Genomic DNA, 19358 nt, shown 5'->3' on the forward strand with positions numbered 1-19358 from the left:
CGTGCACAAACATATGTAAAACGATGCTTCTGACTCCAGGCTGTCCTAGACAAGCACCGTGACTCTCAGCTGCTGTCCCACACTCGTTTCTACTACTGCAGTCAAACACACAGCAGCAGAACCACCTGACAGACCCTCAGTGTCTGAGGGGCAGCAGCAAGAGGAATGCTGTTTCACGCAGCAGAGATTGCAAGCATTCACACTTTCACTGACTTGCTGCGTAAATGGAACATCATTGCAGAAATCGTTTTGTATTTCAAACTAACAGCGCTGATAAAAAAAAAACTCAGTTTTTCTTGAAACCATGTTTCTTGTAAAGGACTCATGTTTACTTTGGAAGTGTGTTTACTAAAAATTGTCCTCATGGTACATGCTCTTTAAAACAGAATTCCATAACCAAACCTTAACTACACAAGCACTGCTCTACATCTCACAGTTTATTTGTTCAAAAGTCCTACAAAAATGCCTGAGCTTCATTCCATGGCTCATGTTCCGTGCTGCTGCCTTACAGCATAAAGCCATGCTATCTAGGAACCCCCGTTGCTATTGCTGCAATGCTTTGATCGTTTAGTCCCTAATATCCGTGACAGAAGCTTTCCTTGGGCTAAGCAAGAAAAACAGTCACACTGCACTGAACCTAGCCCACAAACCTGCGTTAGTACACCTAACCTGTAATTTAAACCACCAACTCCATTCTATTTAAAAAATGTGTCCCATTTTTTAAAATCAAGCTTGTACTATGTGATTAATAATGCAGAAAACTTAAATATAGCCAATTATTAAATCAGTTCATGTCTCTATTAATTTTGGGCTTTTCCAATGCATGTCTGAAGTGTTTTTCTCTTGACATTATATTCAAGAGCCACACTATCAGCAGGGGAAGGTGAGTTGCAAGGACACTATGTTATGTTGTCAAACATAGTGCATATGCAAACATCACCAGAGGGGAGATTTCACATCACAGTGCTGGTAATACACTGCTTATTTCTGTATGGTGTCTGTTGTTATGAAATGCTGCTGGTTTGGCAGGGCCCTTGAGCAAGACACCACAGCAGCCTCAGCATGGAAACCTGCTTTAATTCATCCTAAAGAGGTGAGGGATGGGAAGGCTCTAGTCACAGAAGAAGGGAGAACTGGAGCATCCCCAACTACTTCTTAGGGGCCACCCCAGCTCAGACACAGTCCTCTGCACTGCTTTAGCACGAGGCAGGGGAACAGGGGCTGCTCTTGGACAGAGGGACTCCAAACTTCTTTTGTAGGGTCAGCATTAAAGCAAGAATATCTGTCCCCTCTCCCAGGTATAATACCAAGTTCTTTTGGTTTAACACCACATCAGCTACAGCCACCAAGCAGGATACCCGTAACAGCAACAGGCAGGCTGTTTTGGAGGAGAAATTGCTATTTCAGATTAACATTCTTTTAAATCACCAATTTGAAATTTAACCTAAGCAACTCTAAAGGCTGCACACCTTACAAAGAATGGTTGTTGTTGATCGTTAGGAACCACAGACAAAGCTATGCAACGTGTTCCAGAACAACCCCACTGGTACATTAGTGTCCTGCACCACATCACAGAACTGCTGCACTTCCAAAGCACGTCCCCAGTCCCTGCGAACCAAATGCCTACTGCCACCTGCACTGCACACCAACAAGAAAACAGGTTCAGCGAGCCAAGGTAAGAGCTCCAATAAGAAAAACAAGATTATTTTACTTTTAAAAGATGGCTCAAGTCACCGGGTACCTTTGACAAACCTGGTGTCACCAACCACAGACCTCCTAACGAGAAGCCCCTGCTCCAGGGCCTTCCAGTGCATGGCCGCTGCACAGGTGGTGCTGCAGCCCGCATCCAGCTACAAGCCCGGCTGGGACAAGGTACTGCATCAAACAAAGTCTTGGACAGCAATGGTGCAAGATTCACCAAGCAAGTGGGCGAGTTCACATGTGGCAGTTCAGAGTGCAAAGCCCCTGAGACTGAGGACCCTGCGGCACACCACAGCTCCCAGCACCCAAGGGGTTGTTGGCGCTGAGGTGACTCCTGACTGCAGCCCAGGCTCCTGCCAAGCACATGAGCCAACACTACTGTGAGGCCAGCCAAAACACTGGAACACAAAAGGACAGGAAGGGAACTTGCAAGTTACCATCAAACCGCCCTTCCATTTCCATCAATAGTTTTGTTATTCACTTGGCTTTCAGTTCTCCACTTCAAATCCACCGAGCAACCACCTAGAAACGCTGTTTCCCCTGAGCAGCACTCAGCACCCCAAGCCGTTTGCCAACCCCACGCTGAGGCGGCCGGACACCCCGAAGCCCACCCCACAGAGCTCCCTGGGGGCGTATCGCGACAAAACTGCTACCCCCAGGCGAAAAGGAAGGAGCAAAAACACGAAAATACCGGACTACCGCTTCCAGGTCACCGCGACGCGAGCACCCACCTTGTAACGACTCCAGCCGGCCACGAAGCTGCTCCTTTTCTAACGCCGGCTGCTCTCACTCCCTCCAATCACCCGCTCCGCCTCACCCGGCCCCCCACGGAACCTACCGGGACCCGCTGCCCGCTCGGCTCGGAGCGATCCCGGTGCCGCCCGGCCCCGCGCAGCCGCCCTGTGAGGGCAGGCGGGAGGCGGGAAGCGGGGCCGCCCCTCGCTGACAGGAGCCGCCCGCCCGCCCCGCCTCAGCGACCCGGGCGGGCACCGTGTGCCCGCCCGCCTCTGCCCGAAAGGATCCGCAGCCAAACTGACGGGAGAAGTCTACCAGATACTTTTTTTTTTTTTTTTTTGAGAAAATGGTGAGAAATTGAGGGGAAAATCCCAGGTTCGCACCTTTAGGTGGTAGAGGCAGGGGGATCCTGAGCCTGAAGGGAACAGGAGGGAAGGCAGCTGTGCTGGGAACCAGCACTCGACCAGGAACCACCACAGCTGATGACAGGAGCTGCTTCCCCGTCCTCTTCATTTCAGTTTTCTCGGAGTTTGGAGCCAAAAGGCAGATTTCATGGGGCAGAGCCCCCAGGCTGCCCCCCCCCCCCCGCCAACTCCCTCAGGGGAGGCATGGAGCTGCTGTGGGCCGTGGGGGCTCCACGCACATGGGGTCAAGTCAAGTAGCACAGCATGCAATTTCCCTATAAGAAATAACAGAATTACGCTCCAGATTTCAAAATCCAAGGACCTCAAACCTCCTCAAAGCTTCCTTCCTATAAAACATTCACTTTCTGGGTTGAAAACGTCCATGGCTAAACTTTTCCTCAAGCTAGATTTTGGGGAGATTTTAAACAAGACTCCTCCTTTCATGGGTTATATGGAAATTAACATAAATAGGTTCTGGCTTAATTATATTCCTTGGCAGCCTGCTAAGAGGCTGCCACTCTTGTTGAATCTTGCATTCACATAAATAATCCTCAGCAGTGCTATTTAGAAAATATCTAAAACACTTGCTATTTAGCAAATAACACTACAAAAACAAGGGGGGACTACAAAACCAAGACTGGCCGATGTCAGCACGCCCACTGCGACAAACCAAGAGCCTGTGTTGGCATCCCAGGCAGGAGGAACGCACAGCCACCTCTCCCTGGTGGGCCTGGCAGCCAAAGAGGGAGGCAGCAGGCAGAAATGCTGCCAAGATCACCTTCAGGAGGAAAACTGCTGTTATTTCATCAGCAACACACAAAGCAAATTCCCTGACTCTCTGCCAGGCACTACCCCCCCCCCCCCCCCAAATTACTTACATAAATTAAACCAGCTTAATGCAAGGACTGGAGGAAGCAGCAGGTGCCTGCAGCAATGCTGCCAGCTGTTTGGGAGCACCTGCAATTTTGGCAATGATCTCCAGCGCTGTGCTGCGGGTGCAGGTTTGCGTGAGGACATAAAGCAGAGAGTAGCCTGAGCCGTTTCATGCCACCTCCCCGGGAGCGCTGCACTGGGCTGGGAGGAGGGTGGGCTCATCAGATTAATTGTGAAGGCCTGGCTGAGGCCAGATGCTGCGTTCCCACTGCATGAAAATGTGCGGTAATGGTTTAAAAAAGGTCACCAGCTGCTGCTGTAGGGTACTAATAACAGCCGAATACTGCTTACTGGTGTGATATATGAGCACAACCGAACAAGTCACAGCAGTAACAGTCTTTAAACACTTAATTTAAATACACAGCATCATTTTGGGACCCAGTGGCATATGGCTGTACTATGCTGTACAGCTGCATGAAGAGTGTTCTGCTAGGCTAGGAAGACAGTTGGATTACACTGGCTCAAGCTACACATTTTTCATAATTTTAAATGAGCCGTCTCTAATACCCTGGGGCCAGGCTGTACTGCTTTCCGGGTTTAAGTCTAGGGCTCCTCTTCTCTGTAGCAAACAATCAGTGATAACAAAAAAGTGATGAAATACAAAAGCAAAGCGTACATTAAAATTAGTCCACAAACGCTACATCCTCTAGGCTTAGTTTTCTGTTGGGATGTTTCATAATACACCCTTAATACGGTTCTGTTCAGAAACTGCCGTTTCAGTGAACAGCAGCTCTTGAAGGGAAGAAGGAAGGCACCCCCCAAACACTAACTTTCAGAGCAATGTTGTTCTGCGCCCACCTGACGGTCCGGGTGAGACACCGCCCGTACCTCCCTCCCCTGCTGCCTCAGAGGCCGTGCTGGCCCCGCCTGCCCCCAGCCACGAAGCCGCTGCCCGCGGGCGCAGCACCGGGCCCAGTGCCCCCAGCTCTGCCCATGGTCTCCCACACCGCCACCGCCCGCCCTCCTCCCGCCCTCCTCCGCCAACTCAGGGCTCGGGGCGGGCGACTCCAGGGCCACGTCTGCAGCCGCCGGGTGCCGGCGGGGAAGCGGCGCCACCTGCCGGGTGCGGGCCGGGCCGGGCCGCGCCGCCCCCTCCTGCCGCCGGGCCTGGAGCGGGGACGGGGGGCGGGCGGCGGCGCCCCCCGCAGCCCCGAGCCGGCGATGGCAGCGTCGGAGCGCCTGGGGGCGGTACCCGTGGAGGTCCCCGGGGAGGGGAAGGGTGGAGAGGGGAGCGGGCACCGGCCGGGAGCTCCGGGGGAGCGCCGCGGTAGCTCGGGACAGAGGCGGGCGGAGTGAGGGGCTGTAGGGGGGGGGGTAAAATGGCGGCGCCGCCCCGCTGAAAGAGGCCCGGCGGGCGATTGAGCACGCAGGCGGTAGCGTGGCCGAGTGGTCTAAGGCGCTGGATTTAGGCTCCAGTCATTTCGATGGCGTGGGTTCGAATCCCACCGCTGCCAAGAAGTTTTGGCCCCGCCGCGGCGGTGGCTCCTTTTCGCGGCCAGGCGCCGCCGGGGGCGGGCGGGCAGCCCCTGCAGTCAGGGGGCGGGAAGCTGCGCTGCGGGCGGGGACAGCGACCGCCCGCCGTGCGGCCCGGGACCCCAAAGACGGTGAGAAATGGCGACGTGGTGCCTGCTCCTGCCTCCCGCCCGGCCGTGCCCCACAGCCTGGGCTCCTCAGGTCTCCTTACCCCTCCTGCCTCTGCTTTTGCCTCTTTTCCCCCAGCGCTACAGGTGGGAAGGTGCAGAGAAGGCGATTCCTGGGACAAACCGGGCAGCGGGAGAGGCAGGTGGCAGCAGAGCCCTCCCCAGCCCTCCTGTGGTGAGGGCTTCAGCTGCGTGGTTATTCGAAACGCAGGTTGTTCGTTTTCGCAGCTACAGGGATTTGCTCAGTACAACTGCTGTCCATTACGAATTAAGTGCAAAACCTTAGTTGTGTCTAAAGTTTAGCTGCTAACTGACTAAACTTTGTTGTATAGCTATCGCAGTAAAGGAGGTAAAGGAAGCAGTACAAAGATTAGTGCAACCCGTAGTGGCAGATTCCTCTACAGCAACATAAATTATCTAACGTAGAATAATTAATAACTTTAAACTAAAATATGCACAGTTCTGACTCGTGAAAACCCATACCTGCAAGTATCTGACAGCCCTCTGCCCTGCCAGCAGGTCCTGCTGCTGGTCACTGCACCCCACAGTAGGACGGCAAAGTCTGCAGCAGCGTTCAGAGAGGCACAGCACCAAGTTCAGCAGTTTCAAGTGCACTTTTATTTTCCTTCATGTACAGTGATACAGCTAATTCACAAAATAAATTCACACAGTGTGAACTTCCCCTGTTCAGCTGGCTTGTGTTATTTACAGTGATACATTCTCATTGTTGGTCCCTTTGTGTGTTCCTCAGTTCCCCAAGGTAATGAACGTGGCAGCAGCTGTAGTCAACCTTCCTCCTTATTTTAGCCCTTTTTCTTCATTGGTGAAGCACTGAAGATTGGTTGAAGTTTCTGTTCCTTTTGCGGGTCCTCATGCACTTCGGCATTCAATTTGAAAAAATTGTTGGTGTGAAATACATAGGTTCAACAGTCTTGACTCCAGTGTGTTTCAGTGTTGATCTTTGGCCATAATTGTTTACAGTATTTTAATTTCTTAAGTACAGCTACTTATAGGCTACAATTATTATTTTTGTAGGATCTAAAATAACTGCCTGCTTATTGCATTGGGGGCAGTAAGTATTGTGGAGATCAAGGTGATCCATGGGTAGCAGTACTGTGACTGAGTATGTGCAGTTTATGCATGTCAGTGTTTTGTTTCCTTAAAAAAATGCAAAACTGAAAGGTCATCAAATCTTAAAGAAAGAAAGATCAAACTTAAACTAACAATTAACAAAAGCAAAACTTTGAGGAAGATGTGATCGTTCTGGGCTTCTGGTCTTGTTTTAATGTAATGGTCCACAGAATCAGCAAACACAAACTTCTCTGGCCTGTACCCTAGCTGATTCCGTGCCTTGTCTATTCGAAATGTATGAGTTATGGAAATATTCTGCACCTGTAGGGCAAAAGAGTCAATATACAAAGGTATGAATACACAGGAAATTCAAATAAAGTCTGTAAAGGGTAACAAAGACCCAGTTAGAGGAAATGTAAAATTAAAAAAAATACATATATATATATATATATATCAAAATCCTATTGAAATGTCACATTGTCTTTACAATTGTTCACTCAAGAGAAGTTTTGAAAGCCCTAAGAGGCAGGGAAGGCTGCAAAGCACAATATTCTACTCTTGAAAACATCCACAAAAAGCGTTCTGCACACTTGGTTATCTACCTTAGGATGCAGGTAAAAGCCGTCTCTTAGGAGCCTAAAGATCTTCAAAAATCAGGTCCCGACTGACCAGCCAAAGCCATACAGGATATTGGGCCTTGGAAGGAAGGAACTGATGAAGCAGCCTCTCCTAAATTGCAAGGCTATGCTCTTATCTTCTCAAAAAATATGGTGATGAGTATAAAATAATTGCCTAAAATGTACCTAATGCATACATTTGCCCTGGAATCTGGAAGCAGAAGATGTACTGGGTGGATTTTACTTCCTGCTGATTTAATCTCAAATTGCGCCTCAGTATTCACATGGTGTGTATGCATCCTGTGGGAATAAGGGCAGCTTACAAACAACAACTTTACCTCATTTCTGGTCAGCAGGGGGGACAGTTCAACAAATGGTTTCAGCATCAGATGAAGATACTCCATTATCATGGCTGCATAACAAAAGATTTCTACTTGAGGCAAGAATAATAAGTTGCTGTGCCATTATGATTTTGGTCTATCTCAACAACAAAAGGAAATCACATGTCTAACAGCTCAGGGCACCATTACTAACATCAACAGGACTACTTGCTTACAAGGAGCTGGATCTTTAATCAGCCTGACTTAGGGTGATTGTGTAAAAAGGGTTTAGAGGGTTGGTGACAGGGCTAGTACAAAGATCTTGAGACTTCATAAAAATGTGAGAAAAACGAACTATTCTGGATTGGATTCTTTTTTTCTTCCATGTGGGTTTTGATTTTGGGGGAGCATGGGGTACAGGAGTACAATAAATTAACCCCTGTAGGCAGAGCAGATACTCTAACATATTTCATGAAGTCATTGATTATTACATTCAACTTTTTACATTTATACCATTTACTCCAAAAAGTTATACATTTAGTAAGTCTTACAAAACAACCCCCCCATTATTTTAATGGCACTTAAATAACAGATCATTCTCATTTTAACACACTGCATAGAGCTGAACTTCGCTGATGCACACTAGATGAGGTCGCAGCATATTTTATACATGAAAATTAAAATTGTAGTCACATTAAGGAAAAAAACAACAACATTGTAATTTGGAGCAGGGGTACTCTGGGCAGGACAGAGAAATGTTGGTAAAGTATTTTTACCTGATGTATAAACCAAGGAAGTAGGAATACGTATCCATGGTTTACTGCAACCTAAACGTTCAAACTGAAAGAGATTTAAAAAAAAAAAAAGTGAAAAAAGATAAAAACAGAAACCTCAAAGAAGTTTTAAAGTTTCAGTCCAGAAGATATTTATGGAAGTATTTACTAATAAATCAGAAAAGTTAATAATTGCTATTAGTATTTGTTTTCATTTTCTAGGGTATTCTAGTTAAACGTCACTTGCAGACACTATGTAATTTTCAAGTGGCAGTCTTAAAAAAATATAAAAAAGGGATTATAATAATTGACCTAAATGTCATAGTATGCTGACACCTTATTTAACCTTGAGACATATTTATGGTTTTGAGCCCATCATTAACAGCAAAATGATCTTTTGAAAATATTTTATCTTACAGATTAATAATCAGTTGTTTTTTTTGTTTGTTTTTTGTTTTTTGTCCATGTTAAAACAGCCACTGTTAACATCTGAATGCCCAAAAAATGAGGATAATGGCTGTTCTAATGAGGATGCTGGCAAACATACCAAATACATCATATGCACACAAAAGCCAGAATTTTATATAGTCAAATAAGTTAATATATTTGGAGATAAATCATATATTGTACGTACGAGTGGAGTTAACCATTCAAAAAGGTTGAATTTTTCACCATCATTAATGAAATACACCTGACCACTCTGTTAAAGAGGTAAAGAAGAGACAGGTTAGTAAAAATAATACTTCATATGTGTTGACTTCACTCCTTATAAATAGCTTAAAAATTATACAGAATCTTTTCTAATCTGTCTAATGTGCTTTTAAGGGTAGTGCTTCTAGGTCAGATAAAAAATGTTTACAAGGAGGAAAATGGCTGCAACTACTTCTAAAATCAATGTACATAAATGAAATGTGCTGACAGCTTTTATTTATGTACGGTGTAGGAAGAATTGATTATTTTAGCTCAGAATATTAAGCCTGGACCTATATGTGGGGGAACAGGGGTAAATTTGCCTGAACATCCAGTTTCTTTTCCAACATCAAATATTATTTGCTCATCTTCCAGAAATGGCAAATATTATGAAAATGCAAAGATGGAGATATTCTTGAAGAACTGAATATTCCAACTTATAACAAACTGTACAGCCAGTGCTGCCACGGCCCAAATTATTCATGGCACGTTTGTCAATAAAAATACAGACAGCGCAAGCTAAAGGACACCACCACAAGTATGAATTGCTATTTGAATTGCCACTGTAGTACAGAATACAATGTCAGGATCCTCTGTCAAATGGAAGCTTGTGTTTTTATTGTTTACTTACAGCTATGTAGTTCTTCTCAGGGGTGAGAGCTTCAGCAGCTAGAATTTGAGCTTGTACAAGATTCTCTGCATGCACCCAGTTCATTTTAGCAGAAGGATCCCCAAACTTGAAGCTAAGTAGCCCTCTCTCAATGTTCTTCTATAGACATAAAACAAACATGAAACCAAAGAAAGATGAGTTTTAAAATGAGGTAAAGTGCACTTTCTTGTCCAGGTAAACATATTGTTTGTCTCTACTTTAAAAAAATACATGAGTCAATCAAAAGGAATCAAAAGAAGTGCAGACAGCTCTAAAAATATTGGTTATGAGGAAGGACTGAAAGAACTGAGGTGACTTAATAAATCACCTTACTGAGGAAGATATGCTAAGTCTTCAAGAATGTACAAAATTATTTAAAACAATATAACTGGTTCTGTGAATCTAAAGTAGATAGTTTAAGAAGCAATGGAAGCAAATTGCTCTAAGAGATATTTAGGTTGTCTAGTAGGGAAATGCTTCTGATAGCTAAGAACTAATCTAGATTGCCTACAGGGGGATCAGATTCTCCATCAATGAATGTGTAAGAACAGATTAGACAAACATTTGTCAGAAGTCATCAAGGTATAGTTGGTTTTGCATGTGGGAGAAGGACTAGGTAACCTCTCAGGGTCCTCTTTTAGTCCTGACTTTCCTATAGTTCTGTTTCTTTTAGCTGAGAAGTACATAAATGATTTCATAAAAAATCACTTATATGTGTAGAATTGATTTTGTTCCAAAAATCCCTCAGTAGTGTGATATGCCCCATTGGATAACAGAAAAATATTCTGGGTAGGTAGATAAAAACCTTCTGCCAGAATGGACTAGTGTGTGCCTTTCCTCCAAAAAGCAATTACACGGTCTCAGGTGTCCAGAAATAAATTCATGTCTATCCCAAGTAGATAATGCTTTCATAGCAGGGCTGAATTAGATACAAGAGCAGCACTGCAAATTTTGTATTGCCTATATTCAGTCCGTGGAGAAACACAACGTCTTTTTCCAGACTTACTTATCTATCATCTTGTCTGAATCCTATCTTTTGAATACAATACATTCTGAATTTACAAAAAATAAAGGTCTGTTCTAAGGATAAGTAAAATATTTTATGGAAAGGTAAATACAGTTCCAAATGGCTCAAAAGTATTCACAAAATTGGATCAAATCTAACAAATAGTTTTGTCTGGGAAAAAAATGGAAGGTAATACTAGGTGTCACATTTTTTATTTAATATATATTGTAGAAGCTACAAAATATGACAGTTAAATACAATACCTTACATTGGGCTCACAATAAATAAGCTTAGAATTTTAAATGTGAGTTAACAAAAGACAGTATTTCGTTGGGGGGGCTAAAGAAAGCATCTCAGGTTTACCTTAAATGGCACATGACATTTTAAAACATGATTTTATTTAGGAGATGATAAAGTATATTTCAGTTGATTTTAACATAATTCCCCACCTCAGCCACAACAGGAAAATATTTTTTATGTGGTAAGCTTGAACTATTCTCAAAGCTGTGCGTAACTATGTATTTTGCTGATCCTTTTAAAATAACTGACTCGTATACAGAGATCATATTCTAAACACTGTACTCTTCCTACAATTTAAAAAACAGCAAGTGAAAAACAGCAAAACATGAGCTCCTCAGCTGTTTGTCCTTTAGTAACATATTGTACTAGAGGGTGCTTCTGACACCTTAACTTGTTTCTTTGGACAGTGAAAGCTGTTAATAACTGAGACTGGAAAAAAAGGATATTTGTTGTATCTCTTTTTGTAAGTATTTTAAACCACTTGGTATAAGTTACATGCAAATACACATTTGAAATATCATAGATTGGTCCGAATTTTATAATTATAGCAAGCATTACATTGTAAAGCTGGACTTACATATATTTATATTAAAATATGTTTTTAAATGTACTATGCATTCTTTACAAATGTAAGAGAGTGTCTGATAAAAAAGTTATCTTCAACAGACAATCAAACTGTTAAATTGCTGCCAGATAAGCAGGTCAGTCAATTTGTAATACATATAAGTGATGTTGGTCTATATTATAGAAATTTCTGCTGATTAAAAATTAAAATACATACTGCTAGCCTTGGCAAGTGTCTCTGCTCTTCTGGTCCATAGATGCCTGGTGGGCGAAGAACACATGTATAGAGTGTTCCACCTCCTAGAAGAATTGATAAAACCATCCTTAAGTGACTTTCAAATGATTACAATATCAATTGCATGAACTAAAGAATGCCGTAGCAGAACTTACTCTGAAATAAATTAACCTCACCAGCTTAAAAAATACTACATACCAAAAGGTGTTGAATTAGTAGTTGAATACTAACTCAGAACATGCAAAATATCAAGATGGGATTCAGAAAAATCCTGCCAGCTAGACTCCATGCCAGGGGGTTGGAGTAGATGAACTTCAAAGATCCCTTCCAACCCAAACCATTCTATGAATACTCAAAGCACTGGCATAGTCAAATTCCTAAAAATTACTAGATATTTCCAAACCTTTTACTAACCAGTCCTTTGTCTCTGTGCCAAAGCAGTCAATGAGTGTGCCAACTGTGGTGATGAGTTTGCTGAAGTGAGCAAGTCATTGGTAAGAATGTGAAATGAAACCAATCCCATACAAAATTATTGAAGGGAAAGAGTGTCTCACTAGCCGTGCAAGATGGAGCTGAAAGGCTCTCAACTGTAGGCACATCCTGCTCCCACTAGAACTAGAACTAAGTAACTTCAGTAAGAGAAAGTAAGGACCATCATGAAAATCCAGTCACTTCCAAAGTGTATCTGTTGACTGGTTCATCATCTGCTAATAACTGTTCTCAATACTACTTGAAAACAAGCAAAATACTCAATCCTGTTGATGGCACTGGACCAAAACGGGATGTTTAGAACAGTGACTGATTAAAAACTCACTGAATTGTTTTAATCCTTTGCACAGGTAAACTAGTGTAAGCTTCTAATTTCATTGAGAAATGCAGAACTGTATATTCCTTCTAAAATTAAGAGTGGCTTTGATGTGTTGAGCTGCTGGGAAAAGAACTTTATTTTTTGAACAAAATAATTCCATTGATGTGAAATGCTCATCAATGACTTAACATCTCTTTATAGCTCTCTGTGAGTATCAAGTGAAGAAAGTCTTTTCTGTAAGTTGTCTGCAGCTAAATTTAGCTTAGTATCACTTGGTCACATGGAATCATGTTGCACTTTACATTAATTTGTTTTGCACTGACAGTTACAGTATCTCACAGGTGAGTTTAAGTATTCAAGCCTTCCTCAACATGGAAAATTTGGAAAGCACTAATAAATAATTCCAGGCTGTAGTATCAGGTGCCTTATTCAGATTTTAATATATAACTATAAGGAAGGAAGGGAACAATTCATGTCCAGCATTCATGTCCAACCTAAGTTGGATAATACTGTGACATTAAACACTTGTTATTTTTTAACTTATACCTATCTTAGTCTTTTCGATTAAGATACTGAATTTATTGCTGCTATGTCAAAACCTTAAGTTGACACTGTGGGGACTACAATTAAAATTATTTTTAAGAGAAAATCTTTCAGTTTGGGAGAGGGGCAGGTAATTTGATTTCATAATTGCTGGACAATCTTGTTCACTGAAGGACTGATACCGGATACAGGATGTTAGAAAAGCACAAGAAGAAGAGGTGTAAATTCCACTATGAATTTACGCTAACACAAAAGTACCTGCTAGTGGAGTTCCATTAGCTGCTAGTACCATTTGTTCTGCAATTGATTTGGTTCTGGAATAATGATCAACATGCTACAGAGAAAAAGCAAATATGTTTGTATGTATTCTTAAAATGACAGAGAGAGGCATTGCTTGTCCACTCATTTTTACTTAGCAAATGGCAAGAAACACCCCAAAAAATACAGAATTTTTGAGGTATTGGTGTACGACAAAATATAAGCATATTGCCAGGGCAATCAAGCAGTTTTGTTTATGCAAATCCAGTTAATTAATTTCAGTCCATTTGAGAAGTAATAAATATATGTATGCTTTGACTGCTGCCAAGAAGGTAATTGATCACTACTTCGTAATCTGGATTTCTTTTTCGAAGACATCATGATGAGTCTGAATTCTCCAGTTCACTTTCTTGTGGCACTGTCCCAGAGAAAATATTATTCAACATATTATTCAAAATATTTTTCAGTATTTTCTTTACCCACCTCTACTTCTCAAAAGACTGTAAAGTAGCAGATGGAGAGAGGAGGGACACAAAAATCAACCATATACACAAAGCAACCAAAAGTACTACTTTTTAATTAAATGCAATAAAACCATATGAAAACAGGCTGCTTTTCTATATCAGTACTATGTTGAATATAAATTATCTTCAGTAAGGGAGAAACAGACAAATCATATAAATAATAAATGACCAAAGAGGCACCAAGTGATATAACACAATCTCTATGTCCAGGTGGAATTTCACTAATGTGAATGGGACACTGTATGAGTTATTTTCCAAAATCAAGAGTTTGATAGAAAAAAAAAACATACTGCAATATATATAAAACTGTGATGTGTTAAGGTTGTGAAGAGCATCTACGAAGAGTGTAAAGACCTTTGTTTTTTCTTTTTTCTTTCTTGGCATTGGATTCTGGCATCAGGCAAAACATGGTCATGAAAATTCCAGGCTTTTTCAGAAAGAAAGTAAACAAAAAGGAAACTTGAGAAAATAATACAACCAAAATACCTTTTCTATGGGAAAATATGGCACAGTTTCCTCATCACCATCTTCAATAGGAAGCCCTCCAAACACCACATTTACTGTACTAGTGTATATCAGTCTGGTGATGTTCCTTTGTTTGCAGGCTGCGGCAATATATAAAGTAAATTAGTTTAGTGGAAACTTCAACAATATGGAAAATAAACCTGTATGCACTGGCAATACACCTTTTCTGAGAAACTGCCAAATCTTAAAAGAGCAAATCCTTCCATTTCATGATTGGCTTATTTAAAATGCAAAGCATATGGGAGATATCAATTAAATAGAAAATATCAGTTCAGAACCAAGTGCTTTATAATCTGCTGTATCCTAATTTGGATACTGCAAACTAACACTGTGCCTTTGGGATGGCTGCTACCAGCCTATCGAGATGGGCTGTCAGCCCTATCAGGTAGGTGGCTAGAAGACATTCTGTTTCAAGGGCTGCCTACTACCTGTGCACAAGCTATTGGACAACAGTGAGGTTTAATGCTATAAAGTACATGTGGAAGTTGTTAATGTCTGACATGCATACAGATTCTGCCATCAGGTTAAACATGATTATGAGCAGCTGAAGTAGTTGAACTACAGCGCTGGCTCTCACGTCATACCCCATAGCAGAATCAGGTATGAAAAAATAAAAATTAAAAAAAATTGCCCTGTTTCCTCATTTTCTGCCAAAACTGTGAAGCATTTGGTAAAAAACAGTGTATGCCAACTAGTTTTTTTCTAAGTGGCATGATATTTTGATATGTTATACCAACACCCAATGGCAAGGTTAGATACATACCATCAATGATGAACCTTGTTCCATGAATGTTTACACTTTCAATCTCTTCTCTGTGCAACTAGGAAAATGAAGAAATTGTGCATCTTTGAATAACAACACATTTTAAATTCAATAGGTGAATGTTGCAAGTGTCCACAGTGTCCCCAGATAAAGGTAATGAGTGCTTTGGTTTTTAAAAATGATTTAGACTAGACTTCCAGACTTTCTTAGACTTCCAGAAATCAAATCATCATTTTTAAGCTACACTTGTATTTTTCTTGTATTTTTACAGACTAACTTGCTTGAAGCAAAGAGAATCATGGTGCTTCTGAACTGAGTTGGTAACGATATGTTAATTATCCATGTTTCAGTAGCACTTCACTGACCAGTTGGCTCTATCCAAAGCAATTCCAAGTACACACTCCCAGTTGCAAACATCTTTTAACAAGCTATTCTATCCAGCTAAGGCAATTACTGAAGTTCATTTTATTAAATGAGGTAAGAAGGGGTGTGTGCATTTGTAACTTCAATCATAAAAAATTGTGGTTCAGAGTCTGACATCAAGTGTATTTTTTTACTCACTAATGGTAAAAAATTTAAGACTTGAAATACAACACTTGTTACAATTGAGTTACATAAATAAATAGTTATAACCAAAAGTTATATATAAAGTATAATTTAGTTCAGGTTTCATTCTTCAGTGACTTTACACTTACGAGTTCAATTTCAAAGGTTTAGGGAAAGGGGTTTTGGAGGGAACCTGCCTCCCTTGTCTATCCTTTTGTCCTTGCAATATTTCAGCACTTTTCATGGCCATTTCCAACTCAAACGCCATCCCTGGCTACTGTTAGTGCCTCTAGTAGTAAGGAAATAATTTCACAACTAGGAAAAGAGTACTGTAAGGAGACAATTTGTAGCTAGCATATCAGTTTGCACAGAACAATTCACTGAAACAGCATGGGCGTGGATTCAGGTTCTCAGGATAATCTGAAGAGAAGAAGTCTAACATGCAGTGTTACAGCATCAAGCCTCTCATCCTCAGTGAGCAGTCACACAGAAAGGTACAAAACTATTTGGACTCACTTGCTCTCTTCCTGACATTCCATATGAAGCTACATGAAACACGCAGTCAGCCCCTTCACAGGCTGCAAATATGGCATCGTAATCCCTGACATCTGCCTGTAATACATAGGAAAAGATACTTGGAATTGAAATCAAAACTGTAGGTTAGCATTTGTCATATAGTAGGTGCACACAGAAGAAATCCATATATATAACTGTAGCTACTCTATATCCTGGGACTGAAAACTAGATCCATTTCAGTACTTGCTGATAATTACACATTTCTTCCGTAGAATTCACAGAACTTTAAAAGCCTTCATTAAGCCTCATAATACCTCTATGAATTACAAAAGTGTTCTATTCATTTTACAGGTGAATAAACTAAGGCCCAGGTGAGGGAAGTGACTTGGTCCTGAGGAGTACCTTCAGAGACAGAAGATGAAGCAGGTACTCTGCTACACATTACAGATTTCATTGCTTTCCTTATTTCAGATGCATATTAAAATCCAGCTCACAAAGAGTCATGTGGGATATTCAGTTTAAAAAGTTCTTGAAATTTGCAATGATTTGCAATTTGCTATTTGGATTCTGTGAAAACTAGTAAGACATTATCGAAAAGGCATGTGGAACTAACTGACTGTTGTGAAAATGTGTTTTATCATACCTGGATACACACTACTCCATTGGGAATTTCCCAGATAGGCTTGTTTATATCATACAGAACAACAGAAGCTCCTGAGCTGGCAAGAGCACATCCCAGCTTGTATCCAAAATAGCCTCCGCCTCCTGTCACCACTGCTCTCATATTTTTTTCATTCCGTGCTCCAGCATTTCCTTTCACTTTAGCATTAGGAGGTTGGTGGCAGAGTTTTGCTCCCCCACTCAGGATGAGTTTTCTGTCAGTGTAATAATGTCTTCTATTACCAGACACATGTAACAATTTCTTCTCCATGTTAAAAATTGCTCCATAGTGCTCCTGGATGCAGACAATTCCAGGGAGTTTCATGTTAAAAAGCTCTACTCAACAGCAGCAGTGTCTTACTTTAATGCAACCTGTTCAAAAGAGATAAAGACAAAGCAAAACACTAGCTACAAAATTTCCAGACTCCTAAGATTTCTCTTAAAAGACCCATTTACATTTCCTGTTCTGCTGTTGTAGCTTAAAGCTGGCCTTTAGGGGTCGCATGTGATGCAGAGTTGTACCTGGATTTGAAATCCTGAATGTCAGGAAAACACTAAAAAAATTGCATTTAAGTTCCTATACTTAAAAAACAAGCAAACAAGACCAAGAGGAACAGCAGAACAAAACTTCCCCTGGGGCAAAATAAATCTTTAATGCTTCTTTTACTTGTCCCTGGTTGATTACAAAGACATCTGGGAAAAGTGATGTTTTCAACCCCATTCTAAGGAGCAGCTGAATGTCAATTAAAAATATGTTTTTATTGCTGGCAGTGGTTGGAGTTGAATATTTCAGATGGAAATAAGAATGCCTGGCACTCATTTTCTGTCTTTAGGAGGTGTATCAGAGAACAAGTCTATCAAATCTCTCGCTTTTCAGCGGAACTGAAGTACAATAATCGCTAAGAGACAGAAAAGGAAAAAAAAAACTGGTCGATGAGTGTATTAGTCAAAAAGTAGTAGCGAATCATTTATTTTTAAAAAACGGGTGTTCTTTCCCATTCATAAAGCAACGGCCAAGGGTTCATCACTGACAGACACCGCATTTTAGAGGCTGCAGGTCCTGATTACCGGCGTTACCCCATCCCCGCGCTGTGCCTCGATAAAACATTAAAAGCCATCCGAGCTCCCGCCGGCACTCTCCGCATCTCACTTGCAAATTCGCCAGGGCAGGCAGGCGGCGAGGGCAAGGCTGTGCCACGGAAACTCCTGCTCCCCTGGGCGACCCGGAGGGGCCGGCGGCCCCGCCACGGCCCGGCCCCGGGGGGCGCCGCTCGGTTGGGCCCCGTTGGGGCCGTTGGGCGCTGCCCCACCGCGCTGGGGGCTCGGCGGGGCGGGGGCTGCGGGTCGCTCCCCGGGGAGGCCCCCAGAGCCACGGAGGAGCCGTGCCGTGGGCTGTGGTGCTCACCTCCGGAGCCCCCCGCTGGCTCCTGGGCTCCCGCAGCATCGCTGGGGGTCCGGGCATCCCACAGCACCGCTGCATCCCACCGCACTGCTGGGATCCCACCACTGCCCTGGGGTCCTGCTCCTTCCACAGCACCCCAGCTTACGTTCATCTCGCAGCACCTTTGGGACCCCACAACCTCCCTGGGGTATTGATCAGCTCTCAGCATCCTGCAGACCCCGCAGCATCCCACAGCATCCCGCTAACCCTGCAGCATCCCCGGGGCCCCACAGCATCCCTGAGACCCCGCAGCATCCCACTGTGTCTCTTACCTCCACGTGTCTTCATACAGCTGTGACTGCTGCAGGAAAACATACCGTTGGGAGCTGGGGCTCTGTCCACACTGAGACGCCTGTTGAGCGGGTTGTTCAGGAAAAAAACAGCATCTCTCGGTTACCATTTGGATAGTCATTGCTGGGTCATGGCTCAGAGAGATGCAGAGCATCGGAAACACCTGCAAAAGAGCAGAAAATCCCAAAGAATAAACACAATCATAAGCAAACAGGCACTAAGGTCCCTACCCTCCTGAGCTGGCAGCAGGTTTCTGTCTCCAGGGTCCCTTGTGCCTAGCAGAATGTGAAAAGGGTCGGGAGCTGCAGAATTTTAGAGCTCCCCATTCTGGGCAAAAACAAACCAAAACATACTAAAAACTACAACAAACCAACAACTCTGAACAAGTCAACCTTTTCCATCATAGCCGTGCCATGTCTGAGTGTTCATATTAAATTTTAATAATTTAAAGACATACTTGCAATTATGTTAGGGCGTAAGTAACTCTAACAATAGCCAGCCTAGACAGGCTCCGTAAAGGCTGACAGAAATGTGACAGCTGGCTATTCCAACTGAAACTAAAAATTGTCTTACAACTTCAAATACTGGAGTTTTTATGATGGGAAATAAATTAAATGTAGCCAGTTAGTATTAATCAGTACTGCTGTAATAGAGATGTAAAAAGCATCTTACCTGAAATAACACATCACAGGAGGTTTGCCTTTCCAAGACCAGAGCGGCAGGACTCCATGGGGACTTGCAGCCACAAAGCCAGTGAGTTCCTGGGTTACTCCTTGCTGAGGAAGATCAAAAAAAAAAAAAAAAAGATCCTATAAAAAGATCCTATGGAATGCACTTCTCACTGC

General features: G+C 42.7%; 2 protein-coding genes and 1 non-coding gene across 8 annotated transcripts in view; 1 reads left to right on the top strand and 2 right to left on the bottom strand.

Annotated features, from left to right (window-relative positions):
• Positions 1–4572, bottom strand: part of EEF2K (eukaryotic elongation factor 2 kinase) — a 32529-nt gene extending 27957 nt beyond the window's left edge. Inside the window, exon 1 of one of the 3 annotated variants that reach the window (XM_013177051.3) lies at positions 3719–4572. The gene's annotated coding sequence lies outside the window, so the exon portion shown is untranslated. Of the gene's footprint in view, positions 1–2432; positions 2636–3718 lie in introns of those variants that run through there. The other 2 variants (XM_013177050.3, XM_013177052.3) reach the window with 2 other exon arrangements.
• Positions 4573–5145: 573 nt separating this feature from the next.
• TRNAL-UAG (transfer RNA leucine (anticodon UAG)) lies at positions 5146–5227 on the top strand. The gene has a single exon. It is a non-coding gene; the product is annotated as a tRNA-Leu (tRNA).
• Positions 5228–5703: 476 nt separating this feature from the next.
• Positions 5704–18632, bottom strand: LOC106033566 (putative short-chain dehydrogenase/reductase family 42E member 2). 4 transcript variants are annotated; one of them, XM_013177189.3, is made up of 12 exons: positions 18495–18632; positions 16765–17153; positions 16122–16217; positions 15060–15117; positions 14258–14376; positions 13248–13323; positions 11621–11703; positions 9516–9653; positions 8829–8894; positions 8198–8261; positions 7440–7513; positions 5855–6805 (listed from the first exon to the last, which is right to left on the bottom strand). In XM_013177189.3, exons 2-12 carry the CDS (start codon positions 17104–17106, stop codon positions 6557–6559), a joined length of 1365 nt encoding a protein of 454 aa, XP_013032643.1. In that variant the 5' UTR covers positions 17107–17153; positions 18495–18632; the 3' UTR covers positions 5855–6556. The 4 variants fall into 4 exon arrangements, with proteins under 4 accessions (XP_013032644.1, XP_013032643.1, XP_013032640.1 ...); XM_013177186.3 differs by lacking the exon at positions 18495–18632 and adding an exon at positions 17850–18071 and having other exon boundaries at positions 5916–6805; XM_013177187.3 differs by lacking the exon at positions 18495–18632 and adding an exon at positions 17932–18088 and having other exon boundaries at positions 5918–6805.
• Positions 18633–19358: the final 726 nt, after the last annotated feature.

The sequence above is a fragment of the Anser cygnoides genome, chromosome 15, assembly GCF_040182565.1.
Source record: "Anser cygnoides isolate HZ-2024a breed goose chromosome 15, Taihu_goose_T2T_genome, whole genome shotgun sequence".
Lineage (NCBI taxonomy): Eukaryota > Metazoa > Chordata > Aves > Anseriformes > Anatidae > Anser > Anser cygnoides.

Bases quoted from the DNA above. Each gene is read 5' to 3' on its own strand.
- LOC106033566 (XM_013177189.3), bottom strand. From the start codon at position 17,106: ATGAAACTCCCTGGAATTGTCTGCATCCAGGAGCACTATGGAGCAATT. The intron at 16,218-16,764 runs GTATGATAAAAC...TATGTATTACAG, and splicing joins ATGGAGTAGTGTGTATCCAG to GCAGATGTCAGGGATTACGA. The intron at 8,262-8,828 runs GTACGTACAATA...AATCTCTTTCAG, and splicing joins TTGAATGGTTAACTCCACTC to TTTGAACGTTTAGGTTGCAG.